Source organism: Convolutriloba macropyga, unplaced genomic scaffold (genome assembly GCF_964194025.1).
Source record: "Convolutriloba macropyga unplaced genomic scaffold, txConMacr16.3 SCAFFOLD_6365, whole genome shotgun sequence".
Classification (NCBI taxonomy): Eukaryota; Metazoa; Xenacoelomorpha; order Acoela; family Convolutidae; genus Convolutriloba; species Convolutriloba macropyga.
In genome coordinates this window covers 1-12,322 of record NW_027449611.1, presented here as the reverse complement: position 1 = coordinate 12,322, position 12,322 = coordinate 1, and the positions used below count along the sequence as shown (strand labels likewise).

Here is a 12,322-nt window from a genome sequence, read left to right as displayed (position 1 = left end):
AAATCAAGTACGGACAACATGAAATCGTAAGTCATCCCGATTTGAAATCAAAAAAATATTAATCTGTGCAGCTCAAACCTGCATTAAATTAAAAAACAGTGAGTTGTCTAAAAACTTGTTCTTCTTGCATGTTCTCAGCGCATTGGTTTCAGTTATTCAACCTCGCTCGCTTCCAGTGTTGAAAACCAATTCAAAATTGTAGAGCTTAGTATAAACAAAGGCTGCCAGAGTTTTTAAAACACCTGATTGATTTAAAAAATACCGCATGTATTTTCAATTATGTCAAAAATTATATATGGATTTTATATATATATATATATATATATATATATATATATATAAGTGTATATATGTATATATATTTACATATATATATATATATATATATATATATATATATATATATATATATAAATATATATATATATATATATATATATATATATAAATATATATATATAAATTATATATATATATATATATATATATATATACATATATACATATATACATATATCTGAATCTTAAAAATGGACTTAAAAATACGGCATGTATTTCCATATATAATAATATTTTTATATGGAAACGCATGCCGTATTTCTAAGTCCTTTTTCAAGATCTATATATATATATATATATATATAATTATATATATATATATATATATATATATATATATATGTATATATATATATATATATATATATATATATATATATATATATACATATATATATATATATATATATATTTATATATATATAAATATGGATCTTTAAAATGGACTTAGAAATACGACCTGTGTTTCCATATTTATTAAAATTTTTAAACGGATCCTAAAATGAGAAAATCTTATGGATGTAATGGATTTGACACTTGCTTGAGGCGTTCGGCTACTGAATTTTTGATTTTTACCAACTCAATCTCGTTTTCATGTAGAATTTTGTGATTGGTCAACATTTGTGTTTTTTTCTTTTCTTTTAGTACATTCGCGTTAATAGCAGATCGCAATTAATTTCAAATGATGCCCAGATGAAAGTTTTAATCCTTTAGTATGATGTCAATTAGATGATTAAAGATATAAGTTGAAGGAAAAAAACCATGATCAGATAAGAGCTAATGATTTTAATGGCTTCAATAATTTGTGATTTCGCAGAATGTTTGCTTTTTTTAGTTTTCTGCATCTTTAGTCAATTTCTCCTGCTTGGTATCACAAAATACATGTCTTGTTGTTTCCATAGGGGCTCTTTAGTAAATTCATCAAGAGTTTTTTAGTTAAAAGCTAATGGTTTTTAAGACGATTGAAGATATTTGATTTAAAAAATGTTGATGGATTTTTGAGCATCGCCTCATTATTTCTTCTTTTTGTTGAGCTGCAACCTAGCCTCATTGCGGATAACTCCAATCTGCTATGTAGCTTAAAAATGTACCTTTATTTAGTTAAGCTTTTATCTGATTGAGTTTTGACGTTGTTGTTACTAGGTGCTTTTTTTAAGATTTTGATCTGCTGTTTGTTTTTGCTGTTTGTTTTTTTTGTTCTTGTAGTCTTGCCAATGGCAGATCTCATTTTTTTCAAACTCAAACATCGTTTTTTGAACATTTCTTCATCTAGTTGACAATTAAGTCAAAAACGTAGATGAGCTCGGGTCGGAAGATCATGTGTAAACACACATTACCCAGCCTTCTTATCTTTGGTCATCGGGTTATTTTGGAAAGACTGTTTTCGCATATTGGGTTTTTTGTATTGGTTCCTATGGCAGTGGGTAGTTCGGATTTGGCAAACATTTCTTAATTGTTTTTTTTCGGCGTAAAGGCAATTCTGCTAGCATGGCCGGAGAAGAACAACGATAACAGACAACCGATCAGATGTTTGACAGTCGACAATTCGTTTCTTTAGATGTCTAGATATCATTGGGGACCAAATTGACTAATGGTTAAACCCTATATCTGATCTTAAAATTAAGAAGATGTCGAAAAACAAACAAAAGCCTTAAAACTAGGGTTTAATCAGCACAACTATTTAGCATAAAGTTAATTTACACAAATAGCACTAACTTTATAAGGACTGAATTAACAGAAATAAAGGCTAACTGCATGCTGTTTTCTATCGATCATTTTATTTTACCAGTTGTCATAAATTTTTTAGACTATAGATTGAATCGCCAAACAGTGCCTCATTTGCTTGTGCATTGGGCGTATCCCCCTTTACACAAACGGAACGAATTAGAAAACAAAGCTAACTCATGATCAAATAATAAAAGCTTTGCAAACACATTATTTTTGCTCTCCTCTGTGAAAGTGGCTTTTAGAAAATTCTTTGATTCAAAACGCAAACATATTTTCCACAGCTTTTCCTCGCTCTGTCTATGGAATAAATTGTAGTTTAAAATGTGTTCACGTTTCATGCCTTCTAAGGCGACTTTTATTTGTGTTTACTCATTACTGTGAAAAAACAACACGCAAATATAGATAAATATATTAAGTATATTGCTTTGAGTGGATGGCGAGAGAACGACAAAAACATGATCTTGAAAAATACTATTAAAAATTTATTTAGAAAGCGCTTGAACATTATTGATTCATAATTTAAAATCAGCTTCATTGATTGTACAAAATTGCTCATATAGATATTGCTTGCTTATTTTTGTTAACTGAAAAACCCTAAAAAATTAATTGGATCTGTAATTCAGCAGAAATTTTTATTTAACTTCAAGTTTTGCTCAATTTTTTTAAACCGTTTTGCTAAATACTTGAATGCGAATTATCAGAAATGCAGCAGGTTTCATACAAAAATTAATTGATCAATTGAAAAAAGGGAATAATTCAATACTTTCTATTCAGAAATTGGGAACAATTTATTGAATTTTATTTATGCCTCCATTTTTGTTAGGTTGTTTCGCGCGAATAAGTTTTTTCCTCCATCTGTAACTCCGTTATGCATGCAAAATTGACACCAATTTTTTGCAACATTTTGAAGTCATAAACCTGCATATTTTTTATTTATTTGTTGCGTCATCGCTTATTTTGAACAAAACTTAGCTGGACTTTTAAATAACTTCTGTTCACGACCGTCGCAAACAATAAGTAAATAAAAGCTTTCAATTTTTTCTTATCTAACAAAAACGCATTAACCAACATACACATAGTTTACTTTTATACGAATAGTTTTCTTATTAACAGCGACTTGCTAATGTGCTAAAAATATTTAAATTATGTTCAAGTTATGGTTTTTGGTGCGTGTGTTAAAAATACACAATTTGAGTACTTGAAAATAAGCATAGAGAATTTAATGATTCAAGTCATTGGAGAGTGAGTTTGTGGTTTTTCTAATTAAGATCTGAAAGCACCTTTCTATCGCTTTGTCGTGGAAGTCGAGGCGCCATTGTCTTTTTACGACTACGAACAGTCTAATGGCTGACTTAGTTGCAGATTTATGCATTTTTGTTGTTCGATGTTTTTTGGCTGCAACACAAAGCGAGGATAAATCATAATGACAAAATTAAACGATCAGTTTTGGCCGATTTCTGCTGAGCGATGAAGAAATTCTGCAAATGTGGCTTCTGAAATCTGGTAAGTTTCGATCGATTTTTGCGATTATATTCTACTTCTGTCTTCGATTTTTTCAAGTTTATCGTTCATTGTTTTTAGGGGTCTTTCCCATTATAGCCCCCCCCCCCCCAGCTTAGTGGTCAGATAACCTATAGCCCCCCAATCATGGCAAATATACCATAATGGGGGGCTATATTTTCATGGGGGCTATAATGGGAAAGACCCGTGCTTAGTCATAGACTGGCAAAAAATAAGTTACAGAATAACTTGTCAAATTATACACATACCGTTGTACTCGTTTTATTGAATTATCTGATCTTTTACGGTTGCCCCCCCCCCCCCGTGTTTGCTGGGTGCATATTATTTGCACCCCAAAAGGTATTTGCACCGTCCATGCTGTATTTATACGTTATTATTTACTATGTAATGGCACGTGCTCTGTTGGGGGGGGGGGGGGGGGGGGTACATGACACGACGTACTGGGAGGACAAAAGTGGGAAAAAATCCCCATTATCTATCTGTGTAATTGTCTTTCACTTTCTAAATATTGTAACTGTATTAAAAAGCTGTTATTTTGAATTACAGTTCTCGTTATCAAAAAAACAGGAAGAATTTTAAGCTGGACGTAATGGTTCAAATTGTTTTCATGCAGTTTTAAAAAAAACTGCACAGAAATTGTTCGATAAAAACGGAGCCACAGGTTAGATTAAGTTACATCCAGAGCTTAAGAGAATAATTGGTCTTCGTTTTCAGCGTATCAACGAAAACAATCGGATGTAACTAAATATACTTCATAAAACAGAAAACTTTCATAACATTTTTTTGCTGACCCAAGTTTTCGAATATATCAAGAACATCGATTCTGTTTCTCATAATTGATTACTTTTTCTGTGACTTCAGATTTCAGTATAAAAAAGCAATAAGTGCATAACATGCCTCTTATATTCTAGTATTGCTACTTTTCAGCTCATATTTAACCAACACAAATTTTGTATCAATTTTGCACAATTCTACTAAAAGCAATAATGTTTTTTTTTCGGATCAAGGTTTGGCTCTTTGTTGATTATTACTTGGTGATTTTTCAAAATTTTTGAAGTGCTGCCACACCGATTTGGACGTCACAGGTTTTTTGAGCAACGTTACTTCTTTTATACAAAGCGTAGTTCAGGTTATTCAAAATCAATTAACGAAAAACCTAATCAGCTATGGGAACTAATCTGAAACAAATATCGTGCTAAAAAGGTTTTTTTATTCAAAAACTGAAAAAGAGCCTTTTGAAATTAAAAATTAACAAAATTATACTCACAAACTGCACAATTGAAGTTGAATACAATGTAAGTGATAGCTGTCAAAAAGATTCACTTCGCAAACTTATTTCATTAAACTTATTCCAACTTCATGCGTTTATTGATAACCTCTTTTATTAAAAATTAAAAAATTTTTCAACATTACTCATGTGCATTGCCTTGCTAATCGGGAAAAATTTATTCCGATTCAAAACAGTTGTACGTATTGTTACCGGATGTGAAAAACACCTAAAAAAACTCAAACAAACAAGAAAACACGAAAATTTCTGATCACGCTACAACGAAAACCATTTGTGTGCCTCAATGAGCAGCACTTAAAACTCAATAAAAAGTTTTCAAGAGGTAGTTTATATGTTATAGATAAGCAGATACCGCAAAAAATTAAATAAAGGGGTTGTTATGGCTCCGAATCGGCTCAAACGTAACCATATTGGAATATTTAATCAACAGAACATTTGAAAAGACAAAATCAATCTTGAATGTTAAAAAAAATTTAAAAAAGAGGAATCTAAAATAATAAAAATCGACTTCTGTAGAATGGCCTCACAAACAAGTGAAAAAGATCCAGTAAAAAAGATTGTTTTTGATAAAATTTGCTGGTAAAAAACATAAACTACAGGCCAAAAGACGAGGAAACAAATTTTATGAGAAAAAATTGTCAGCCTATTCAGCATAACAACAACGACAATATCTGTACTAAATTATAATGGAAAAAAAACAGAAGACTTTTGCTACTTTTTTGCTGACCCAAGTTTCTGAATATCTCAACCAACCTCGTACAGCTATTTCACTATGCGCATAGTTGCGCATACAGCGCAACATCTGTACAGCGCAATATCTGTACTAAATTATAATGGAAAAAAAACAGAAGACTTTTGCTACCTTTTTGCTGACCCAAGTTTCTAAATATCTCAACCAACCTCGTACAACTATTTCACTATGCGCATACAGCTATTTCACTATGAGCAAAACTAGAATTTAATTGGGTTAGATTACACATAGTACCCTCCAAACAAGTTCATCTTTTGCATAAATTATGAAATCATCCATTAGGCTGATTTTGTGTTTAATCATACCATTTTATGGCACACTTAAAATATTGCAAAAATTAGTGTGATGCGTTGCATTGCCAGTTAAGCCAAACATGTGTTTTGATTACGAAAAATAGCGCATCTTGTTTTTGATACTGGAGAGCCCATCTGTTATATTCATTGGTTAATTTAAAAAATGAAAGAAACGATTTGGCAATTGTTGCATTTTCATAGATGGTTTTATGTTGACACTTATCGTTATTTTGAAAGCTACCAAGAAAAATCCAAAGAAAATTTTGAACTAAGATAAAATAAAATTAAACTATTTTCCTTCTCTGAAAGGGCCGCGTTAGGAAATTGGCTGGATCCCGGCCAGATCACATAATTGCATTTATTTAGAAAAAAAGTAAAGTATCATTTTTCTCATTTTGAACATAGGACGGCCAACAAATTTTTTGTAGAATAAATTGTAGTTGGCAAGTTACACAATTTCATTCGAGAAATTGCGTCAAATTCAGCGCATATTACAGAAATCCAAAATAAGGACCAGAGTGTACACCTTGAAGCAAGGAAAGATATAGTAAATTATATACTGAATAGAAATGGTTTCTTAGGACTTTCCCTTTCAACTAAAAAGTGAAATTTTGGTTTGAAAACTGGCCATCTTTTTTTTCAAACAAGCTTTGATTATCCTTTTTGTTCGAAAGCTCAAAAGTGATTCAAACTTCAGAGAAAGCAAGATATTGAATGGTATGCCAAATAATAGAAATTGAGTGGAAGAACAAGTGATTGAACACAAATTAAAAAGAACTTCTTCCGACGTGCTGTTTTAGTTCGAATGTGCAAATGACATTTTTCGAATTTCTCATATGTTTCTTTATGCGGATAATAGGCAAAGGGGAGGTTACTGTGTCTGTCACTTAAAAGCTGTTTCATGTCTAGTCCTGTTAAAAAAAGTTTAATTTTTGTATACGCATCACGTGTTTGACCTTAATTCATCTCGTCTATTTTCTTTTCCTTGTATGTCCATGTGGAGAAATTAAATGCTTATGAGCTGTAAAACGAGGCGGACAAAAGTTTTGTTTTGCTATAAGAGTGTTTTTTTTTCAAAGAGGAGTGGATAAAAAAAATAACAGCTGTTTGGGTTCTCCCAGTTTTTTGAAATTATCCGTCAAACATCTTATAGGTTAGTTTTTTTTAAGCTCTACCTCAAAACTCAGCGGTCGGTTATCAGCTATATTTAATTATTTCAAGCTATAATTTTTAAAATTTATTCAACAGTTTTTGCTTTTCACTTTTGTTTATTGGCATATAAATCTTACCATCTGGTCTTTCTTGAGTTTGAGTTCTTTGAGCTCACTGAGCAAAAGATGGTTATAACGGTGTTCACATTTCGACAAAAAATCAACGATTCCCCTGATTGGGTATCAAGAATGGCTTGCCAATTTTCTAAATGTTTGCTTCTGAAGTAACAGCCATTACGGTTAAAGTTTGTCCAATTTATACATTTTACTTCAAATATTCTTGACGTGATCAATTGAATTGACGTGATTATTTCTTTACTCATTTTTATGTGCTCACTTTTTGTTGTATGTAGTTTTTTTCAGGGATGTTTCAAAGGGGACAAACTTCTCAGCGGCTTGTCCTGTGTAAATCCTAAATTTTGGGAAAAATTATATAAACTTTTTATTGCTGTCTTTAAAATCATTTCTTTCAAAAAAGCAGAAATGATTACGAGATGAAAGATGATTGATAATCTTCCGGATATTAGTTTTCGAAACTGTCTTTTTTTCTGTTTTCTGAAACAGTTCCTGAAATAGTATACAAAAAAACGTTAAAATAAAAATTGTTCAATCAAATTGAAATAATTTGTAATAATAAATATATTATCAAATTGAACATCTTAACGCTAGAAAAATAAACACTTCTCATTTGCATTCTCAAACGAAAAATTGACCATAGCAACCTGTCTTTATAATTTCACTTCTCGAAAGCCAAACTTTGTAGTTTCAACCTTTAGAAACTAATTTGATCTCATTCAGTTAATATTGTTAGCATTTGTTGTAAAAGTAATTACCTATGGGTACAAATTTGAAAGAAGATACAGTTTCACATCGAGAAAAATTGCGACAATAAGTTGACTTGAAAAGGTTGATGTTGCCCCATTTATTATTCGCTTTCGATATTAATTTAAGTTTTTCTTTCGTTTATCGAAAAATGGCGTAATAAATTTAGGACCAAATTATTATTCTTTTGATATTGTGTAAGGTTAATTAACTGAAATCTAATTGTTGAGGGACAAAACTCTCTCGGCAATTAGATTTCTAAAAATATGTTAATAATTCTATTAATTTTTTTTCCTTATAAACAGCTTTTTTTGAGCTTTTTTTAATTATTTTTCAAATGTTTTTGATTACTCTCGTGTAATCCCCAGAACAATTTTGGCCAGTTGTCAAAGAGTCTTAAGGAAACACTATATAGAAAATGACACAAAAGGGGCAAAACTCCACTTTTCTTCTTTCATCTTCTTTCATTTTTTTGTGATAATTTAGGACATCTACTGTTGAAATGAATCCATTTTTGCAATTAAGTCGAAGACTTAACTTTCCTATAAAATTCAAACAACAGTCTTCAAACTTTTAAAAAGTAACAAACCAATAATTTTCAAAAATTGCAAAATTTTTTATACTTTTTGCTTAAGCTTTCTTCTGCTTAATTTAAGAAAGTTAAGAAAGTAGCGCTATCCTTTTTTCATTATTCGTTCAATTTGTCCTCTTTGCTTGCATTTATTTATCTCCTGTTTAGTAACGTCACCAATTCAACTTTAATATTATTTTCTGGTCGCATTTAAACCGAGGGTTACTTTATCAGCCATTTTGGGAGCTTAAAACTGTTCGGTTTCCCGATAAGCTGTTCTTCAATTGCTTTTTGAAACGTGAGTTCGTTATTCTCTGATTTCAGTGCAAGGAAAGAGTCAACACCTTATAGTGAATACCAATTATGCAACTAAAAACAAAGCAAAGTTTAGATGTAGTAATATTTCTGTCAAATTTTCTCGCAATCATTCTCAATTTCATTCAATTTTCAGCAATTTAAAGCTAACTAACAAAAAATCTTAAGTTATATTTTCGTTGTTCCCTGTTATTTCAAGGTATTTTCAAAATATGACTGAAGCATAATAATGGCAGTTTAGTCTGATAATTAAAAAGTTAACTTTCTAGATGATATTAAGTTGATGCAATTCAATTCATTGCAATTGCGTTATTTTGCGCAAGTCTCTGGGGCAAAAGTCTAATATTTAAGTATGTTTTGTTTTGTTTCTTTTTTAAAAACTAAAGTTCGTTCATGTGCTTTATTTACCCAACTTTGAAACAATTCGTAATTTTCTAAGACAGGATCTTGTTCAGAGACGAATAAGTATTTTTTTTAATTTGTTGTTATTTTTTCGGCAATTTTTATACAGAATCATTATTTCTCATTCATAGTTTGCATTGTAGAGTTGATGTAAAGGTTTTTTTGCAATATATCCCAGACCCAAAAAATCATTATCATCGATCCGGTTTTCCTCTAGGAACGACATGAGTATCCTTGTACTCACCCCCGTTCATCATACGGAAACTATTAAACTTATAAAGCAAGTAGTAAAATAATAAAAGTAATAATACCTTCTGATCGCCAAAATTTGCATGTCCACTTGTAGTAATAAAATTTTCGGACGACAGGAAGCAGAAGTTTGTGTGTGACCTCAAATTATCTTACCATTTTTTATTGAAAATGTTTAATTCTCATACGACATAGAGCAAAAACGAACTCAGGTGAAATTTTAAGTGTAATTATGATATATTCACTTTTCAACAATCTTGTTTCATCATGAACTGCTTTATTGAGCTGGCCAAATGCTGTTTACTATTTACTATGAAAGTATGATTTTTCTTCTACGATTTAGTTTTGTTTTTTGTTTATCATACGAAGAAGAACATGAATTATTTCAAATAGAACTAATATTCAAAATTAAGCATAATTTTAGTACGGGGTATACAACGCATGCATTTCATGATCACAGATTTTTTTGAAAATGACAGTAAAAACCACAAAATTACTCGGCGATGAGTAATAAGCAACTTTTTCAATGCCAGCAATTTGATTGCTACGGCGCCAAATTAATTATACGTCTCTTCAAAAGTTACTTGATTTTTCACGATTTTCTCAACCGAAGTCTTCAACTGGACAATAAAGATGAACGAACTTATAAATTTATAAGACAGTTCACTTCAGAGTTAGAGAGCAAGCTCTCAATAATTGAATCTTAAACAATTTGTAAACTTTCATCATTTGTCAGCAAATATTACGTGTTTTTGAATCAAAGAACTTTTATTCTCTTTAAAATTCTGTCAACTTGAGATTATTTTGTTTAAATTTTGCCGTCGTTTTTAATCCGACACAGCCGGTGAACAATTAGCAAAGCCACAAAATAGTACCAATTTTTGTATACTTGTATGCAATCAAGACAATTATAATGCTGCCGTTCTTGATTAGAACCAATTAACTAATTAGCACCTGTGCTGTAATTAAGTATAATTTTGCAATCCAGGTGGTGATTATTGCGTAACTCAAATTTGGTGAGGAATTGACGACGTTGAAAAAGAGTCGAAAAAATCACACCTCCTAAAGCCATCTCAAGAACCATCAGTCAAAAAAATCACCCATCAAAACAAATAAATTGATCAATCAATGACAATTATTCGAACCGTCAAGTCAATGAACGCTTTATGAAGCTCTCGCGTCAATCAAAAACTACAATTGAAAAACTTGAAGTCATTGAAAAGTGAAGTTACGTAACGATGAGTCACCCACACAATCCGAGGTCTTTCGGAAACCCGAACGGAGTCCCGACGACTCATTTACCACACGGGCGAAGCAGATCGCAAGGTGGGAGCGTCACAGAATCGAACCCGCAACGTCACTCAGGTGGAAACCCAGCGCCACATCCACAGGTACCGGTGCTTCCGCCAAGAACATCTTCGGGTCAGCCTAATTACATGCCACCTGGGGTCCAGTTTCCAAACAACCCAGGGTATCCAAACATAAATAACGCGCAATTTAGTTATAATAACTCAAGTAATCCCCAATTTAACCCCCATCATTTACCACCTGGTTATCAACAATTACCTGGACAAGTTCCCCAATCAATACAGCCTATGGTCAGTCCCCAATCCGCGCAGAACTTCAGTAGTTTCCAAAGGGCGAGTTTGTATCTACCGAACAGCGGGTCGAACCACAATACATCTTCAATACCCCATCACAGTGGAGGCGGTCAAGGTCACAATTTCACAAAACACAGTTCACTAGCAGAACAGCAATCTTCAGCTGCCGCAAACTTCCCTCAAGAATTTGTACCTCCTTCAGTTACAAGACCCTCAATCTCCCATCAGCACTGGTCAAGTCAGGGTCCGGCGGTGATAAACAGCGGAAGTCAGCTAAGGGGTTCATCGTCACAGTCGCAAGATGTTCGGGGTCATCATCATCATCACCAGAGACACGAGCAACATCAGCAGCAGTTTCAGCACCAACATCAACATAGTCAAAGTGGTCACACACAACAACACTCTCAGGGTCAGCCTAATTCAACTTCACCAGCTGATGATTACTATCCTTCAAGGCAGAGAAACAGGCGTAAGAAATTCATACTTACATATTTTTCTGTTAAAAAGTACTCTTTCAAGCATCTTGCGACGCATTTTGTAATAAATGGGGTTTAAGCTTTCGCTAGTTTGTCTTTTTATAAATGTTCAGATCGAAATTCACAAAAACCAATTTAACTCAAGAAATCATATCTAAAAAATAATCTGCCGTGATCTGGACGGAAGTTCAATCTGAAACTTCTCATATTTCTCCATTTATTTTCCAAAAATCACAAGATATCGATTGGATTTTTTCGACCTAGCTTGTTTGGGAATTAGTACCGACTAAAAGAAATAACAAACGGTGCTTTTTGGCCCACAATATGAGCCAGCGTCCCTAAAAGATAATGTGGCATTTGGTCAAAGTTTCGGGAAAGTTTACGCAATTCCATTCTATCCAATGCCATTATACCCCAGTCACGGTGGCGCAGTAAGGAGAACAAACGTCTAGGGAGCGGTTCGATCCCCTGCACGGAACTTTCGCACTTGGCTTAGATTTGCCAAGTCTTTGCCAAGTCTGACAAGTCTTAAATGTGTTATGATCATAGCTCTGAATCAGTACTGATAACTAGACTTGGAATTAGACTTGCCCAGTACTGATATTGACTTGGCTTTAAGTACGGGATGAGACTTGATATCATACTATCGTAGCCAAATATGGGATTATATTGTCCGCTTAAGTATGTTAACACATCTTTCTAATAACGACTGCTAATTGGAACTCGGATTATTGAACGAAAAGACTAAAAAACAC

At 32.4% G+C, this 12,322-nt stretch overlaps 1 protein-coding gene across 1 annotated transcript; it reads left to right on the top strand.

The window, feature by feature from the left end:
* Window positions 1–3,140: 3,140 nt before the first annotated feature.
* On the top strand, window positions 3,141–11,752 carry LOC142355191 (uncharacterized). The gene is made up of 2 exons (XM_075407432.1): window positions 3,141–3,570; window positions 10,479–11,752. The coding sequence occupies exon 2, from the start codon at window positions 10,729–10,731 to the stop codon at window positions 11,644–11,646; it is 918 nt and encodes a 305-aa protein (XP_075263547.1). The 5' UTR covers window positions 3,141–3,570; window positions 10,479–10,728; the 3' UTR covers window positions 11,647–11,752.
* The last annotated feature ends 570 nt before the right edge of the window (window positions 11,753–12,322 follow it).